At 37.0% G+C, this 19,374-nt stretch overlaps 1 protein-coding gene across 1 annotated transcript in view; it reads left to right on the top strand.

Moving 5' to 3' along the window:
* Positions 1-866: 866 nt before the first annotated feature.
* Positions 867-19,374, top strand: part of URI1 (URI1 prefoldin like chaperone) — a 66,456-nt gene continuing 47,948 nt past the window's right edge. The window contains exon 1 of the mRNA XM_032613963.1: positions 867-1,321. Coding sequence (XP_032469854.1) covers positions 1,217-1,321 — 105 coding nt within the window. The 5' untranslated portion in view covers positions 867-1,216. The remainder of the gene's footprint in view (positions 1,322-19,374) is intronic.

The following is a 19,374-nucleotide window of genomic DNA, read 5'->3' as shown; positions in this document are numbered from 1 at the left end:
GGTGTGGTGCTAGAGCAGTCAGAGACTGCCTGTTTCAGTGGTTGGATATGTAGTGAGGAAAAGAGAGCAATTAACATTTACCATTTGCCCAAATTTTCCTCACTTCTTTCTGTGAAGCAAATGTAAAAAGGGTGTATCTGGACTGGGGAGCTGGCCAGAAGGGAAGAGAAATCTAGCAAGCAGGCACACCAGGGTGAGAACTGCAGCTACCTCCCAGCCCATTGCCATTTGCACAACGTTGAAGAACCAGGACCCATCCCACTGTTAGGTATTGGAGCAGAGATGATTGTTAGGGCAAGGCCAATTCCATTCATTAAGCATTAATTGGGTGCCTGCTGTGTACAGAGGCTGTAGGAGAAAGAGGTCACAGGAGTTTTGAAATAAGAGGAAAAGTATGGGCAACGTTATCCTTGAAAAGTCTCTTAAATAGCCCATACATAGCAATATGTTAATTAAAGCACAATACCTTTATATAAGGAAAAATTGTGTGTGCAGTAATTAACACACAAACAAAACTTAATCGCATATTTTAATTCATTAAACAGGCACAGGGAAGGGTTGACTTTGCTAAAATTAAATATGCTTATGAACCAGCACTAGTGCACGAATTAAGCTCCTACCGCCAGATGCAGCGCTCAACGACTGGGGTCATTAGGGGGACACAAGGCTAAGATAGGGCTCATCTCCGTGAACTGAGCGTCGATCTTCCCTAGAATGAAAGTTTCCAAAGGGCTACAGGTCAGCTTAGCCTCCGGATAAGACAGCAGCCGCCGCGCCGCTCCTGCGCCACGCGATCACCGGGGGCGTGACGAAGGGCGGAGGCTGCGTGCGCTTCCCAGCGTGCCGCGCTGGGCGGGGCGAGGGGCGGGGCCTACGGGGGAGGTGCGGAGGAGGAGCGGCCGCCACAGGACGCCTGGCTCGGCCCAGTCACCGGATCGGGGCTTCTTGCCTTCAACGGCCGGCCTGTTGCTCCGAGCCCGCGGCGGCGGGGGCGCCGGCGGCGGCGGGCGGCATGAGCGTGTGAGATGTGGCCGCGGGCAGCCCGGACGCGAGCAGCTGCCGCCGCGGTAGCAGAGAAGTGGGGCGCGGCCTCCTCAGCGCGGGGCGCGCAGTGCATGTGGGCGAGCACGCGGGCGCTGGGCAGCCGCCGGCCACGCCGCCTTCATAAACACTTGTTTAGGACTCGTTCGCCCCGCTGAGGCCCCGGCGCCCCTCCATGGAGGCCCCGCCCGACCCCGGGCCCCACGCCTCGGCCTCGGCTTCGGCCGCGGCGCCGCTGCGCGCCCCAGAGGTGGCGCGGCTCCGCGAGGAGCAGGAAAAGGTAACAGGCCGCGCTCCGTCCCGCGCTTCCGCCAGTGGTCTCGGGAGGCGCCCTCGCCCGGGCGCGTCCTCGGCGCCCCGTTCCCCCTCCACGGGCCTGGGGGCTGACCCCCGCTCGTCCCCGCCGACCCCGTCCTGCCCTCGGTGGGCCGCAGCCCTTTGGTCCCGGCCTAGCTCACCCCGGACCCGGAACGGGGGAGGAGCATAGCCTCCAGGCCTGGAAAGCGTGTTGGGGAAACTTTTGTCACGTGCTTTCGTTGTCTTGTCTGGAGCACTTTGACCTTCGAAGGGAGGGGAGGGTTGGGGAAAAGAGATGCGATAATCTGTTTAACTTGTGTATGAAAGTGAGTTTTTAATCTTAATGCGTACAGCAGTGCGTGGGAATATTCTCGGTGAAGGACAGGCTGTGAATGAATAGTTCAGCTTATTTTTTTTTTTTTAGCTTGTTACCTCATCGTTGGTAAAATGTATACTCTTTGTTGCTCTTTATCGGATTGCACTTAAAAGTTTTACTAGGTTTGTAACGCTAACACTTCATGTGCAGTTTCAGCTTTGGTTTAGTATTTGTCATGATAGAATGCTGTTTTATTAAATTTTAACTTCAGTTATATAAATGAGTTTTAATCCACCAGTAAAGAGGGAAGAAAGTTTTGTGTTTCCTAATGGGATTGTATATGAACAAGTATACCAGTCTAAGAAATACAGTGTTATTGTTTAATCTGAGATTTTTTTCCCTTTGGATTCTGTATCATTTGTTTCTCACTATCTTTGAAATTCTTATTTTGAAAGGCAACGTTTCATTTACTTAAAATGTGTCATATTGAGAGTATCATGATTATAAAGGTTAGGAAGTTGTTTAAAAACTATAAACACTGGGAAATCCTAACTTTTTCTATTGAGCATTTCTGTATAAAAATGACTACTTACATAGGTATACAAACATACCCAGTTTAGCTAGATAAGGAACTTTTTATAGAACTTAAATCTTGGTTTGCTTGGAAATAACCTGTTAGGATGAATTGTAGGAACCTTTCCTACTTTGTTCTAGTTGTTCTAAATTATTTTGTGCGTTGGATTTCCCTTTCTGAGAGCCGTTTTTTTTTCTAATACCATATACAATGGTTGGGTTTTAAACTAGGCTTTCTTCAAGTTGGGGGTTTAAAAATTCAAGTTCGGTGCATTTAAATTGTAAGACTTTTTTTTTTTCTTTAAGAGAAGAATAAAGAAAGAAGAAAAGACAGCCCTTCATGAAACCAATTTGTTCATTTTTGGCAAAAACTATTTACATTTTTTAGTCTTTTAGAAAATGTGAAACAGACCCTCAGAAGATGGTGTTCCCATTGTCTTTCTTTCTGTAGAGGAATTAACTCTCTCCTCCTTCATAGTATGATGTTTGCATACTGCTGACTTGATATGTTTTCTCCTATTTGGCATGTTAAAAAGAGAAATCCTTGGTTTTATTCTGATGTTAGTGTGTCTGAAATACAAAGGATACGGTTTGGGGGTGCTCTGAACAGCTTTCTGGTATGGTATCCAGTTGCATTTGAAAACTGCCTTCTCAGTTACAGTCCTATGGGAACCTGGATGACAGTTTTCAGTAGACATTGAGTATAGTACCAAATTACTTTTCTGTGCTGTGTTAATGTTATTTCGGCACATAAAATAAGCGTGTGTATGTCTGTCATGGGTATGTAAAATCATTCCCAGTTCATGATAAAGTCCCTCAGGAAATGGACTAGACCGTATTTTCACGGATCTGCTTCAGTGGACAGGAGAGACCCTTGAGGCCACAAGATAAACTGGTTAGATAGCTATCCTTTAATTATAGTTCAGTATAGGAAAACTTTATCTAGTAGATAGTAAATAAATAAATAAATAAAGCAGTCAGCTTTTTGTGAGGGACTTTAGGCTTTAAAACCAACCCAGCAGCTGTAGGAGTACAGTGAACTCTAGTAAGTGGAAGTGTTGGGACATTCTTGGAAGGAAAAGGAAAAAAATGTCATAGGAGTTTTATAGTATAGCAGTTAGTATTTCTTTATATAAGTCTAATTAAATGTGTTTTAGGACTTGCCTTTCCCTACCAGGGTTCAGTGAGAGAATTAGATCCTGACGAAAATTATTTGAATGACTATTTTTTCAGTTTTCCCTAGGATGGTAGCTAGCTAGTAGGCTCTAGATGCAGAGGAGAGAAGTGAATTCTTTATATGCAATGGATACCTTAGGTTCAGGGCGTTATTTTCTCAGGGAACCTTAAGAATGGCTGCTAGGTAAAGTGGTTTAAATGTTGCTCATCAATTTTTTTCTTTTTAGTTCAGATAAGGAGTGTAACACGTTTCATCTTGGTCCCTCTCTCTGTTTTTTTCCTCGTTTATCCTTTGGAGCACTGAATAACAAGGAAAAAAAATTAGTAACCTAAGGAAAAAGACAAAGGAGGGGGGCATGAAAGATCCACAACTTAAGTAAATGACAAAATCTTTAGTAAATGGACAGGATCAAATATTTGAATATTGTTCTCATTTTTGGCATTAATGCTGACATTTTCAAAAAAAATATTTTTTGGTTAAAACTTCTGTTTATTTCTTTTTTTTTTTAATCTAGCAAAATGACATGTACAGAAAGGTTCCCTGCAGGTTTGTTTATAATAATGAAAAAGCTAAAAATTCAACATAAGGGGGTTGGTATGAGGAGATTTTGTGCAATCATTAAAAATTGTAGAACACTATGTGGTGTGGTTAGTTATGATTATATGTATATAAATATTCACACAGTTTATATAGGAAAATGCACCACTAAATGTTTTAAAAGCACACAATTTCACTTTTTATTTTACCTAAAAGTGAGTGAATTGAATATTTTTTTTCAAGAAAGGCTATTGATAAAACCTAATTAATTTTAATGAAAGATGGGATGTTGTATCTTTAATTGCTAAATATTTTCTGCTCCTGACAAATTGCTCTTGGCTGGTTTGAACACCAGTTAGGCAGGTTTGTTTCTTTCCAGAGCAGATAGGTACAATTTATTCAGATATCTGTTCCCCAAGTGGTTTCCTTTTCTTTTTTCCCTGGAGATGTTGTTTATTGTTAATTCTCTATCCAAAGATACAGGGACAAGAGGGAACTTGGATCATCTTTTTTTCCCCCTCTTTTCTTTTAACTAAATCTGTTTTTGCCAATAGGAGTAAAGTATTTGGTGGAAAAAATGGAATCTACTTAGAAGCCTCTCTGGACTGATCTGTGCCATAAAAGTTAAACCTAGGGCTGCAGTGGAGCGTCTTGGGCTGTTCTAGGGAAATTTCCTCATACTAAGATCTTGTTAAACCTGGTTCTGTCTTTGAATTGCATTATTGAAATACTGGTTTCTTGGCTAAGGTGATGTTTGTATCCGAGTTTTATATCTCCAGACACTATTATCTTTAACAGAATTATTGAGATTCTGCTATATAGTATAGTGGAAAAAGTGGTATATAGTATTGTTTTCCTAGGTTTATTTGCAGGATAATGGTAACTTTGGAGAATTCATGAGGATAATGTTATTATTTAGTTTATTATAGTTATTATAACTGAGTGGCTCATGTAATTTGGAATTTTGGAATAACATACTTTCTTGATATAGAACCTGGGGAATTAAATGCATTAAGAGTAAATATTTCAAATTTTTATAAAGCAGAACAGCTAATTTAACTTTAGTTTGCATATTTCTTATGATAAACTGCACATAGTTTAGGAAACTGTCAGTCGTGTACTCCATACCACAGGTATTGTTCTTCTTTCCAAGCCCAGAATCCAAGCATATAATTTTTCAGCAGATATTTATTGAGTACCTGCTACCTGCCAGATTGTACCTACTTAATGCCTTCCTCTGCTGAAGATGCAGTAGTGAACAAAATAGTCTTTGTTTTCACAGGGATCACATTCTGGTGGTAAAGATATGGAATAGGCATATTTAAAATGACAGATGGTTTGTGATAGGTAAGGAGCTGTACTAGATCATTGTTGAAGATTTTGGTTTTTATTTTTGTGAGGTGAGAAACCATTGGAATGTGTTTTGAGAATCATACTAATCTTAAATGACAAGAATCCATTTGTCATGAATGAAGGGAGGAATGAGGGATTGCATTGTATAGAATGAATTTTTTTGTGTGCCAGGCATTGTGATAGACATTTACAAATTTGATGTTAGAGTCTTCATTAACTCTCTTTAATTTTTCAGGTGAACAGTTTAGGTTGTTTCTAGTTTTTGCCCCGAACTTTCTTATGGAGTATTTGTGTCTTCAATTTTGCTTATAATACTTGTTTTTCAAAGTGCTTATGCCAGTTTACATTCCTATCAGCAGTGGTGAAAGTTTCAGCTATTCCACGTCCTCATCACCACTTGGTACTGTCTGTCCTTTTCATATTTGTTAGCCATTCTAATAATAACTAATGAATGAGGTTGATAACCTTTTCAAGTATTTATTGGCTATTTGCATTTTTTTTTGTAAAATAAAATGCTTTTTCTAAATTGAGTAGTTTTAAGTAGTTTATTGAAGAATGTGTATTTGACCTTTCTAATGTAGTTCTTTTATCATTTTTAAGAAAGGCAGAGTCATAAGAATATTTGCTTACAGCCAAAGATACATTTTGTAGCTAAATGGGTTTTCAGAACTCATAACTTGTGAGTTATATTTTATTTTAAAACAGTTTGTTTTGGTTGTTGTTAGTGATTATTATCATGCCAGTCATGTGCCATGAGAAGAAACAACTTTGGTTTTAGTCTTTTATTAGTAAACATTATAATACAGTATTTCAAGGGGAGAAAATCCATATTCATTGTGTTAGGCCTCTCCAGATTGGAGTATAAGACAAGAATAGTTCCAAAACACTGATGGGGAAAGGGAGAAGAAGGTGCACGGGGTCTAAGCTGTGATCATAACTGTTTGATTTTGTTCTCCTAATGTTGTCAGATTGGGTTTTAAAATCTTTTAGCTTGTATCATTCTTGCCTTCATCTCCAGATTAGTGAGTCTAGAGTCTAGATATTTTTAGTCTGCCCTAAGGCAGTTTTTCTTTCTTTCTTTTATTTTTTTTATTTTTTATTTTAAAGTAGCAGCTTTTTATTTTCAAAAATTGTAAAACAACAGAAAAGTTTAAAGAATAGTTTGGGTCATCAATCGTATTTTGTCTCATTTGCCTTTTCTTTCTCTTTCTGTATTTTCTTTTCTTTTTTTCCTTGTAGAACCATTTGAAAGTAAATTGCAGATATTATCATGTCCTAATACTTAAGCACATATCATTTTGGAGCAAGGTCATTCTTCTACATAATCATATCTTTTTTTTTCACCCAAGAAATGAACATTGACACACAATAATATTATTTAGCATATTCAGATTTCCTCAGTTTTTCTAAAAGTGTTCTTTATAACATTTTTCAATCCAAGATCCAATCACAGGCTGCATTTAGCGTCTTATCTCTTTAATTTCCTTTCATCTGAAACAATCCCTCTACATTCTTTTGTCTTTATGAAATTGGTATTTTTGAAGAGTTTACAACAGTTTACTTATAGAATGCCCACGATTTAGAGATGTCTGATGAATGTACTCGTGAAGAAACAGAATTAAATAATCATTTTTGGCAAGAATAATACATAGTTGATAATGACGTCCTATTTTATCACAGCAGGAGACATACAGTGTTACTTTATTCTATTATTGGTGTTGCTAGTTACTTGTTTAAGATAGTACCTGCGATATCTCTTCACCTTAGGTACCTGTTCCCTTGTGTAAGGAATAAGAACTTTAAAAGTACTTACTAAATACTTGAAGACATTGTAAATATCCTGTTCCCCAACATCCCTTTACCATGGATGATCCTTGCCTGAATCAAGTATTATATTGGTGTTTGCAAATTAGTAGTTTTCTAACCATCTATGTTTATAGCTGGCATTTTTCTGTAAAGAGGAGCCCTTTCCCCCCTTTTAGTATTAGTGTAGACCCTTTTTATTTGTTTTTTAATTCAGTGTGTTATAATTTTTCATTTTTCCTTTTGATGCTCAAATTGTGCTGAATTTGGCCAGTGGGAGCCCCTTCAAGCTGACTCCTGCATCCTTTTGGCATTTCTCATTATCCTTTGGTCATTACCTTTTTTTTTTTTTTGGCACAAGATGTCCAGGCTTACCTTGTAGCTTTCTTGTCTTAGTTCTGAAATTGACTATTTCTTCAAAGAGCCCTGGTTCTTTTTAATGAGAAATGCTGAGAAACCTAGATCTGGGCCTAAGTTGTGCTCATTGCCACTGGGATATTATTGCATCAAGGCCCTTTCAGTGGACAGTGCTAAGAAATGTATTAACCTTCAGTATACCAGGAAAAATAGTCATCACCATTTACCATCTAGGTTCAAGGGATCTTTTTAATTTTTATTTTTTAAAGTAATTTTTACAAGTAATGTACAGAAGTAAGGATAAGGGATAGTGAAACCCATTTTTATTGGATATTTTAATAAGAATTTAAACACAGCAGTCTTCTTTGTATTAAGTAAAGTTTGGTGCACAAAGATCATAAGAGATTTAAGAATATTGCCACATGTCTTTTTAGAAAAATGTCCAAGTTCTTGTTGCACACTGTTACATTTGAAGTTCTTCTTGTTGAATGACTAAGTGGGTGGGAATACCCTACTTTTTTTTTTTTGTTCTTAGAAGTATATTGTTCCTTTATTGATTCTTTTTTTCTCCACCTTCAAGTCAGTCCCCCTTTATTCAACATCTGTTATATTCAAATATATGTAGTTCTCTTCCTGGTTGGCATGGTCTGTTCTAGAACTTAGGGAGGTACAAACATAAACCATTTACATAATTCCTGCTTTCAAAACTTATTTCCAGTGCTTCAGGGTTTTTCTCCCTAATCTCTGTCCTCAAGAAGCCAAAAAACTTGTAGGAGTGGAAAAAAATAGAATTTAGAGATCTTTTTTTCCAGCAATCTTTATTTATTATGATAAAATATGTATAAAATAAAAATTACTATTTTAATCAGTTTTTTTTTTTTTTTTTTTTTTTTTTTTTGCGGTACGCGGGCCTCTCACTGTTGTGGCCTCTTCCGTTGCGGAGCACAGGCTCCGGACGCACAGGCTCAGTGTCCATGGTTCATGGCCCCAGCCGCTCTGTGGCACGTGGGATCTTCCTGGACCGGAGCGTGAACCCGTGCCCTGCATCGGCAGGCGGACTCTGAACCACTGCGCCACCAGGGAAGCCCCTATTTTAATCAGTTTTAAGTGTACAGTTAAGTGAGATTAATTACATTCACTGTGATGGAACCATCACTTTTACTTGAAGGTTAGGATGGACTCACAGATGGAGAACTCTTGGCTGTCCTACCATCAGCTCTGCCTTGCTCTATGGTTATCAATTTTCCCTAGATCAAGAGTAGGCAGGTACAAGTAGTGGGCTCACAACGTTTGACCTCAGCTGGTTTTTCTAAGTTATTTTGTACATATTTCAGCAGCAAAACCAAACTGGGTCTTCAGGATTTATTTCCGTTTCTTGCAAGGGAAGAGCTTTTTTTTTTTTTTTGCGTTACGCGGGCCTCTCACTATTGTGGCCTCTCCTGTTGCGGAGCACAGGCTCCGGACGCGCAGGCTCAGCAGCCATGGCTCATGGGCCTAGCCTAGCCTAGCCGCTCCACGGCATGTGGGATCTTCCTGGACCAGGACACGAACTCGTGTCCCCTGCATCCGCAGGCAGACTCGCAACCACTGCGCCACCAGGGAAGCCCAGGAAGAGCTTTTATACCTTTGGACATGTTTTAGTTTTTCCTCAATGAGAATTTTAACCATCTTTGGTATTATTTCTACAATAATTTGTAAAGCTATTTACTTTTAACTGCTTTTTTTGAAAACACTTTTTGGGTCAACTTTTTAATATAGCACTTATTTGTCAAAATATAGGTACATAATACTGGTAAAAATCTTTTTTTGTTTCTAATGAAACAAATTATTGAGACTCTTTTAACAGGATGGAGTGAGGGTAACTTGTATCAATTAGCTAAATTAACCAAACTCTTCAGAATATTTAGATTTAAAGATCATAGAAACTACTGGTAGTCAAACTTTTTTTTTTTTTTTTAAGGCACAGAGCTTTCTTCATTAAAATAAAACCTTATTCAAAAACCCAATATGTAAAACAGATGAAAGCTAAATTACTCTGCGTTATTGAGGGAGAAGTTGCGTGTGTGGAGGGGCTGGGAGGGGGATGAGTATCTCTGTTCCTTGCAGTCACTTTCAGTAGCCGCCAGGGAAGTGGTCCAAGGAACTAAACTAAACTTAACCAGTGTTTTAGTCCAACTTCTGATTTCACAGATGGGGAACTGAGACCTAGTGCCCAATTCTCCCCTCCCTTGAGCCCCTGGTAATCTCTAATCTACTTTCTTTCTATGTGAATTTGCCAATTCTAGATATTTCATAGATGTAGAATCATACAGTACTTGTCCTTTCGTGACTGGCTTAATGTCTTCAGGGTTCATCTGTGTTGTGGCATGTATTACAACTTTACTCCTTTTTATGGCTGAATAATATTCCATTGTATGCATATACCACATTCTGTTTATCCATTCAAATGTTGATGAATACATGGATTGTTTCCACTTTTTTACTCTTGGAATAATGTGGCTATGAACTATGGTGTATGAGTTATCTATTACAGTCCCTGTTTTCAGTTCTTCGGGATATATACCCAGGAGTGGAATTGCTGAGTCATAAGGTAATACTGTGTTTAACTTTTTGAGGAACTGCCAAACTGTTTTCCACAGCGTTGGCACAGTTTTACATTCCCACTAGCAATGTATGAGGTTTCCAATTTCTCCACGTCCTTGTCAACACTACTTTTTTTGTTTTGGAGTAGAGCTATCCTAATAGGTGTTAACGTCATTGACCTATTGTGATTTTGATTTGCATTTCTCTGATGAAAAAGGATGTTGAGCATCTTTTCATGTGTGTGTTTTTTGTTTGTTTTTGTTTTTTTGGGCTGTGCTGGGTCTTAGTTGCAGTACGTGGGATCTTCGTGGGGCATGTGGGATCTTTAGTTGTGGCATGCATACGGGATCTAGTTCCCTGACCAGGGATCGAACTCCGGACCCCTGCGTTGGGAGCACAGAGCCTTACCCACTGGACCACCAGGGAAGTCCCTTTTCATGTGTTTATTGGCCATTTTTGTATTTTCTTTGGAGAAATGTCAATTTAAGTTTGTCTATTTAAGTTCTTTGCTTAATTTTAAATTGGGTCATCTTTTTGTTGTTGAGTTGTAGTTCTTTATTTATTCTAGGTATTTAAACCCTTTTCAGATGTATGATTTACAAATATTTTCTCCCATACTGTATGCTATCTTTTCACTTTAATGGTAATGTCCTTTCATGCACAAAAGTTTTTAAATTTTAAAAAAATTTTTATTTTATTTTTTGGCTGCGTTGGGTCTTCATTGCTGGGCGTGGGCTTTCTCTAGTTGTTGTGAGTGGGGGCTACTGTTTGTTGTGGTGTGTGGGCTTCTCATTGCGGTGGCTTCTCTTGTTGTGGAGCACGTGTTCTAGGCGCATAGGCTTCAGTCGTTGTGGCTCACGGGCTCTAGAGTGTAGGCTCAGTAGTTGTGGCGCACGGGCTTAGTTGCTCCGCGGCATGTGGGATCTTCCTGGACCAGGGCTTGAACCTATGTCTCCTGCATTGGCAGGCGGATTCTTAACCACTGTGCCACCAGGGAAATCCCAAGTTTTTAAATTTTGATGAAGTCCAGTTTATCTATTTTTTCCTTTTTTTGCTCCTGCTTTTGGTGCCATATGTAGGAACCCATTGCCAAATCCAAGTTCATGAAGATTTACACCTAGGTTTTCTTCTGAGAGTTTTATGGCTTTAGCTCTTATTTTTAGGTCTTTGATCAACTTTGAGTTAATTTTGTTTATTACTCATTGATTGTTGAGTTTTGAGAAATTTCACCTAGGATAATTGTCATCTGAAGACTCATAATCTAAGATTTAATTTATATTAATATTTTCACCATCATCTGTATCTAGTTGTGCTATCCAAAATGGTGGCCACTAACTACATGTGGCTATTAAGTTTAAAATTCTAATTAAGTAAAATTTAAAAAAAGTAAGTTTCTCAGTCATAATAGCCACATTTCAAGTGCTCAATAGCCACATGTGGCCATTGGCTATTGCATTGGACAGTGTTGACTTTGAAGATTACTATCATCAAAGAAAGTTCTATTGGACAGTGCTGGTGAAGAGAGCTGCTATCATTTTTATTCATAGTTTAATTTGTTTAACAATTGTGAAGTGTCTTTCTCTGTCACTTTTCTTCTCCTTCCCATTATGGACAGAAAATGAAAATTTCTGAATTGTCAATTGTGTTTGAAAGCTAAAATCAGACTACAAAGATGGTGTCTTCTTCAGTCTTTTACACTTTTTTGAAAGATGATGCGGTACTTTGGTCAATGCAGTAAGAAAACTGAAGAATGATTTTTACTATTGATAGCATATTCCTTCTAGATGATTCCATGATTCCTCAATTACTTGTTATATAGTTTTCTTTAAGCATAGTTTGGGAAAATTGATGAATAATCATGAAATCATTATTAGGGTGATGAAACAAGATGCAGGAATTATATAATCAGTAGGATCCTATAATGTGTCTTAGGCTTATGAAAAGGTTCAATGTACTCATATATAATTGCAAGATAGAATGAGTTTTAGCCTTTTTTTTAAGTAAGTAAATTTTCTCTTTATTCTTTGCAGTATCTCAGAGAATAGAAGTCATGAAATATCAATCCTTTGCAAATAGTTAGAACTGTTCAAAAACAAACTAAAAACTAAAATTGGGTTCAGTGGATCCTGATACTTTGCATTCAAATCCATTACCACAAAATTCTTCTTCAACCACCCCCATCTATATTTGAATCTCCCTTTTTCTGTAATGAAACCTTGTTCTCAACAACATCTATATTTATTCGTTTCCTTTATTCCACAGTATACACAAAATAGTTTTAGAATTACTACATTGATACCACTGCCAACAGCAAACCTATGAGTGAAGTTCATGATTTCATTGCAGTTCTATTTGTTCTTGCAGAATTAACCCCCTTGGGGTATGCAGTTAGGTAATGATCTCAAAAATTACTTGAATTATTATTTTTTTTCTGTGCAGTTATATTTTGGATTTGATATACAGGTTGTATTGAATTTTAGTGTTTGCTTTTTTATCAGTTTGACTTTGAGTCTGTAAAACATTTGCATTGTTTAAAATCACAACTATATCAAAAGGTATAGTGAGGTAATTCATTCCTGTCCCTGCTCCTACCTACCCTATCGGTAATCTTCATTAATTTCTAGTTTATCCTTCCTGTATTTCTTGAAAAATAAATAGTAAAATATGCTGTCTTATCCCCCCTCCACCTTCTTATACAAAAGGTAGCATATTATATTTGCCCCTCGATTTTCTCATTAAATGATACATCTGGGAGTCTTTGGTTCACAGAGATCTTTCTCATCATATTTTGTGGTTGAGTAGTACTCAAGTATATTATCAGGTATTCATCTGGTATCTTACTAATGGGCATTTTGGTGTTTTCAGTTTTTTGATAGTACTAATAATGTTGCAGTGAATCACTCTGTGCGTATGTTTCTCATTTGTGAAGTGACTTCAGGTGAAGTCCTCAAGGTGGTTTAGTGGTCAGAAGGTAAACTGGTTTAGCTTTATAAGCCATATATAATTACCTTTTTGAAGAATTGGTTCTAACTTTCAATTTAGTCTACAGCATTAAATAAAAAGAGGTAAGAGGACTTGATGTTCAAAAAATAGAGACCAGTGTTTTGAGTTCCTTGAATTGGCTATTTCTTGTGATCTCCACAGCCATTTTCAAGTTATCATTTTTTACTTGGAGGCTGGTCTTGGTGGTTCCACTCTTGCTCCCCTTCTACCTTTTTTCCAGAGCTGTCTCTCTTTTTCTGGCAATGTAAATCGAATTACATAATTTTGTCCCTCTATCTACTGCTTATAATCCTTTGGTGGCTTCCCATTGTACTTAAGAGTGAAATCCAGGGTCATTAAAATGTGATTTGAGACCCTTGTGTTGTTGGGCTCATCATCTCTTTCTAGGTTCATTTCATTTATTTACTCTACCTTAAGATAACGACATGTTTTGGGGGACAGTACCCTAAATGTGTTTGTTTAAAAAAACTTTCTTACCTCCTTCCGTTCTTTCGTTTGTTCATTTGTTCTAGGAATCCTAATACAGTATAACAAACAGTAACCCATTTAATGTATGCGTTTGGCCATTATTCCTTATCCTTTGATTTCCTGATTTTATGAACCGAGTAATATTAAAGTTATTGAAAATGAGTGCTTTTTCCCAAAGAACAAAAAGACAAAACTGAGTTGCGTGTCAGGCACTGTCCTAGATACTGCAATAAACAAGGTTTCTTTTCTGCCCTCAAGGGACTTAAAATTTGTATGGAAACATGTTAACAGAAAACTTAATGCAGTGTGATAATTTCTCTCTTTCTAATTCTTTGCTTTTCAACCTACTGTAAACTAGGTGCTACCTCTGTCTTTTCATTGAAATTACTCTACCTCAAGTTTTTATTATATTTCACTTGCCAAACTCAGTGGACCATTTCGCAGATCTGGCCTTACTTGGCCTCTGTGCTTTATTTGAAACTTTTATTGTTCCCTGGTAAACTGTTGAAACTCTCTGTACCATGGGAACTTTTGTGACTCTACTTTTTTATGGCTCTATCTTTTTCCATTCCTAGTTAGTCTCCTTAGGGTCTTCATCTAATGCTTAAATGTTGGTGATCCCTGTACTTTACATCACTGACAGTTGTCTCTTCTCACTCTGCATGTCCTCAAATACTCCTATATGCACTCTGCTCTCCCAGACCTGTTGCCTGTTGGGCAGCTTCATTTGGATGGCCCACAAAAGCTCAATCTCATTTACTAAAGTTAATTTATTATCTTTGTCCCTAATGTGTATGCTGTACATACTCATCCTGATTCTGGGCAACATTATTCAAACAAGAGAGTCTTTTCAGCCTCCCTGATCCATCTTTTAATTTAGTAGACCTTGTCAATTGTTTCTTTCTTTCTTTTTTACTTTAATTTTCATTTAATTTTATTTTTTGGTGGTGCTGTGTGGCTTGCAGGATCTTAGTTCCCTAAGCATTGAACCCGGGCCACCACAGTGATAGTGCTGAGTCCTAACCACTGGACCACCAGTGAATTCCCTGTCAATCCTTTCTATGTAATCCATACCTTGTATCTAAAGGTACCAATAGCTTGTCTTAATTAGGCTCTTACTCAAAAAATAATATTTCAGATTTTTCAGTTAAATGTTACTATGATTTTTGATATTGTCAGTCTTTAATTGTTAACATTCTGATGTTACCTGATTGTGTTTTTATTTTTACAGTTCTAATCTGTGAACATGTTATATCTCTATTTAGGGTCTTTAAATTTTCTCATCTGTCACTTAGTTGGAGTTTGTCTACTCATTTTACCACGTTTTCCACTTGTCACATATTTTTTTATTCCTTTGTTTCTCCTTTTGTGTTAGTAAAATATTTGTATTCTATTTTAAACTCTCAGCTTTATAGTTGTATGGTTTTTATTTTCCTTTTAGTTATTATCCTAGAGACTGCAATATCCCTTTTTTTTATTACAGTCTACCTTAAATTAGTAGGAAATTATTCATAAATCTGAAATTTTGCCGCTTAGGAAATTATTCAGAAAATCTTTTGGTGGCTTAATTTCATGAATTTGTGCTATTGTCATATATTTTGCTTCTACAATTTTTTTTTTTTTTTTTTGCGGTACGCGGGCCTCTCACCGCCGTGGCCTCTCCTGTTGCGGAGCACAGGCTCCGGACGTGCAGGCTCAGCGGCCGTGGCTCACGGGCCCAGCCGCTCCGCAGCATGTGGGACCTTCCCGGACTGGAGCAGGCAGACTCTCAAGCACTGTGTCACCAGGGAAGCCCTCCCTGAAAAATTTTTATATATTTCCTCCTCTGTCTGCTTTTGGACTTTTCATCTTTGGTTTTTAGGCATTTGATTATGATGTGTCTAGACTTGGTTTTCCTTGTATTTAACCTGCTTTGAACATGTAGTTTATTAAATCTGTAATTTGATGACTTGTCAGTTTAGAAAATTCTTATCTAGTCTGCAGATGCTGGTTTTATGTCATTGTCTCCTCTACTTTTGGTACTCTGGATACACATATTAGACATTTTCATTGTCTCATATATCTTACTCTCTTTTCTGTATTTTCTTGCTGCCTCTTGATCTGTATGCCATTTTGGATACCTTCTTCTGACCTGTATTCCTGTTAACTAATTCTGTTCTTATGTATCTAATCTACTGGTAAAATCCTTTTACTAAATGCTTAATCTCAGTTACAGCATTTATTCCAAGAATTTATGTTTTGATATTTCTTTAATGAATTCTAGGCCTGTTTTGACATCTTCAGTCTTCCCTCTGTTTCCATGAATATATTAATCATAAAAGTATGTCTTATAACTGCAGTATGTAAATTAAATGGAGCTCTGTTTCTGTTTATTTTTTTCTCTTGATTTCTCATCAGCTGCTCCTATTGTCATAGACTTCCTTGTAATTTTTGATTGGATGCCAGACATTGTAGTGAAAAATTGTAGACTCTTGATGATGTTACCTTCCTTCAAAGAGAGGTAAATTTTCTTTAAGCAGCCAGAGTACTAGTGGATCAACACAACTCAGTTGAGAGTTGGTTTTGGATTTTGTTAGGGCTGGTCTGTTTCAGTTTTGCTCTTATTCCTAGCATGTAGCCTTTACTTCTAAGGCATAGCTCTAATTCCATATGGAGTATGTCTTTTTCATAGATTATGTGGTCATGTATTTGTAGTTTTGTTTCTCTTCTGTTCTGTTGCATTGGATTATTTGCCTGTAGTTGCACCAGTACCACACTTTCTAACTAGGTCTTGATATAATAAAATTTCTCTAGCTTTGTTGTTCTTGAAGATTACTTTTACTTGACCTTCTGCTTTTTCATGAATATTTTAAAAATTAGCTCTGCAGTACTCACAAAATAACCTTCTAGGGTTTTGTTTGTAGTGCATTGAATCTAAAGATCAGTTTGGGGAGCATTGACATGTTTACACCAATCCATGAACATGGTATATATCTTTTTATTTAGTTCCTCTGTAACGTCCTTCAGTAGTTTAAGTATATAAATCTTGCATGTCTTTTACATTCATCTCTAGGTATTTGTTATTTTTCATTGCATTTTGTAATTTGCTGTTCATCTTTTGCTAGTATATAGACATATACTTGATTTTTGTATACTGACTGTTAAATTTACTTGAATTCCGTAATTGTTTATCTGTATATTTTGATAGTATGTTTATAGGTATAATCAGACACGTTGTCTGAATAATAGCAGTTGTCTTCTTTCCAGGTTGTTAGGCTTTAGTTTTATTTGCCTTATTGAATGAAATAGGACCTTTAGTATAGTGTTGAATAAAAGTAGTGATAGTAGGCTTCCTTATCTAGCTCTGCGTATGAGAGGAACAGCTCTAAATATTTCACTGTTACAAATGATGTTTGCTGTAGACTTTTGGTAGATACTCTGAAAATAAGAAATGTTCTCTTATTCCTAGTCTGCTAGTTTTAACATGAATGGATATTGAATTTTATCAAATGCTTTTTTTCTGTTTTTTAAGATGGTAATGAGGTGAATTACTTTGATTTTTAAAAATACTGAAACACTATTACATTCTTGGAGAAAGCTCCCTTGCTTATGTTGGTGTTTATCTTTTTATATATTGCCAGATTAAATTCATATTGTTTTGTTAAGGTATTTTGTTTCTGTGTCTATGAAGGATATTGGTCTGTAATTTTCTTTACTTGTAATGTCCACGTTAGGTTTTGGTTCCAGGGTCATGCTGACCTCATAAAACAACTATCATTTTTGTGTATTTTATAAAAAACTTTGTATGTTATTGGTATTGATTCTAACTTAAATATTTGGAATAATTTTCCAGTGAGGCTGTCTAGGCCTTGTATTTTCCTTGTATGGATATTTTATTTTTGTTTTTTTTTTGGTTTTTTGCGGTACGTGGGCCTCTCCCAGTTGTGGCCTCTCCCGTTGCGGAACACAGGCTCTGGACGCGCAGGCGCAGTGGCCATGGCTCACGGGCCCAGCCGCTCCGCAGCATGTGGGATCTTCCCGGACCGGGGCACGAACCTGTCTCAACCACTGCGCCACCAGGGAGGCCCCTTTCTATGGATATTTTAAAAGTTGGAAATATCTGTAGTTTTGGTAGTGATGTCTTTTTCTAAAATTCCTGTTATTTGCAGTTTGTATGTGTCTTTTCTTCTTGATTTATCTTCTTAGGGGTTTATCAGTCTTAATCAGTCTTTTTAAAGGACCAGTTTTAGACTATTGATTTTCCTTTTGTAAGTTGCTTTCTTAACGTAAGTTGCTTTCTGCTTTTATGTTTTTCTTCCTTTTAATAATTTCCCACTGGCTGTCATTTTTTCTAGCTTTTTCAGATAAAAGCTCCTAGAGATGCAAAAGTCATTGATTTTTACAATTCTTTCTTTAGAATATATATTCTTTGAGTTTTAAAATTTTCTCTGATAATTACCTTAGGTACCACACACATTATGTTATTTTCATTATTAGTTAGTTAAAATATTTTCTAGTTTTTATTGAGATCTGTTTATTGACCCAGGAGTTTCTTAGAAACATGTTCCTTAATTTCCAAATACTGAGTAGGTAGGTATTTAGAATCTCCACTATGTTTGTAGATCTGTCTTTTTCTCTATTTTTTCAACCTTTGCTTATGCATTTGAAATTATGCTATTTGGTGCATGCAAATTTAGGACTTTAATAAACTCCTGGTCAGTGGGCATTTTTATCAGTCTGAAATATTTTTATCTCTAGTGATATTTCTTGCCTTAAGGTATCCTTTGTTGAATATTCGTATGGCTACACCAGCGTATTTTGCTTTGGCTTGTTTCCATGATATATCTTCTCATCTTTTCAATTTCTTTGTGTACAAAGTGTGTTTCTTATAACATCATATAGTTGTGGTTTTAAACACAACTGGACATCTTTTCCAGTCTGGATATCTTTTTCTTTTATCTAGGATATTCAGTCAGTTTCTGTATAATAGAATTACTGATATATTTAGTTTCATTTTTATTACCTTTCTACTTGACTTTTTATTTTAAAAATTGTAGTAGAATATGCTTAACAAAATTAGTCATTTAAATCATTTTAAGTATACATTTCAGTGGCATTGTGGTGCACATTGTGGTGCAACCATCACCACTATCCAGCTCCAGAACTTGCAAAACTGACACTATCTATTAAACAATAACTCCCCATTATCCCTTCCCCTATCCCCTGGTAACTACCATTATCTGTCTCTATGAATTTGATTACTTGAGTATCTCATATAAGTGGAATCATACAGTGTTTGTCCATTTGTACTGGCTTATTTCACTTAACATAATGTCTTCAAGGTTGATCCATATTACAGCATATATCAGAATTTCTTTTAAAGGCTGAATAATATTCCATTGTATGTATATTGCACATTTTGTTATTCATTCATCCATCAGTGGACATGGGTTGGTTTCATATTTTGGGTATTGTGAATAATGCTGCTGTGAACATGAGCGTACGAATATCTGTTTGAGTCCTTGCTTTCAATTCCCTTGGGTATATACCCAGAAGTGGAATTGCTGGATTATATGGTAATTCTGTGTTTCATTTTTGAGGAACCACCATACTATTTTCCACAGTGGCTGCTCCATTTTACATTCCCACCAACAGTGCACAAGAGTTCTAGGGTTCCAGTTTTTCCACATCCTTGACAACATACCTTATTTTCTTTCTTTTTTTAATAGCTATCCTAATGGGTGTGAAGTGGTTTCTCATTGTCTATTTGACCCACTTTTATGTTCTTTTTTCTCTCTGCTTTTTTGGACACGTTCCTTTGATTTAATCAGACACATCCTCTTGTATTTTCTCCCCTCTGTTAACTTGTTGAAGATACTTTCTTTTT

Source organism: Phocoena sinus, chromosome 19 (assembly GCF_008692025.1).
Source record: "Phocoena sinus isolate mPhoSin1 chromosome 19, mPhoSin1.pri, whole genome shotgun sequence".
In the NCBI taxonomy this organism is placed as follows: Eukaryota; Metazoa; Chordata; class Mammalia; order Artiodactyla; family Phocoenidae; genus Phocoena; species Phocoena sinus.
This window is presented reverse-complemented; position numbering and strand designations above follow the sequence as displayed.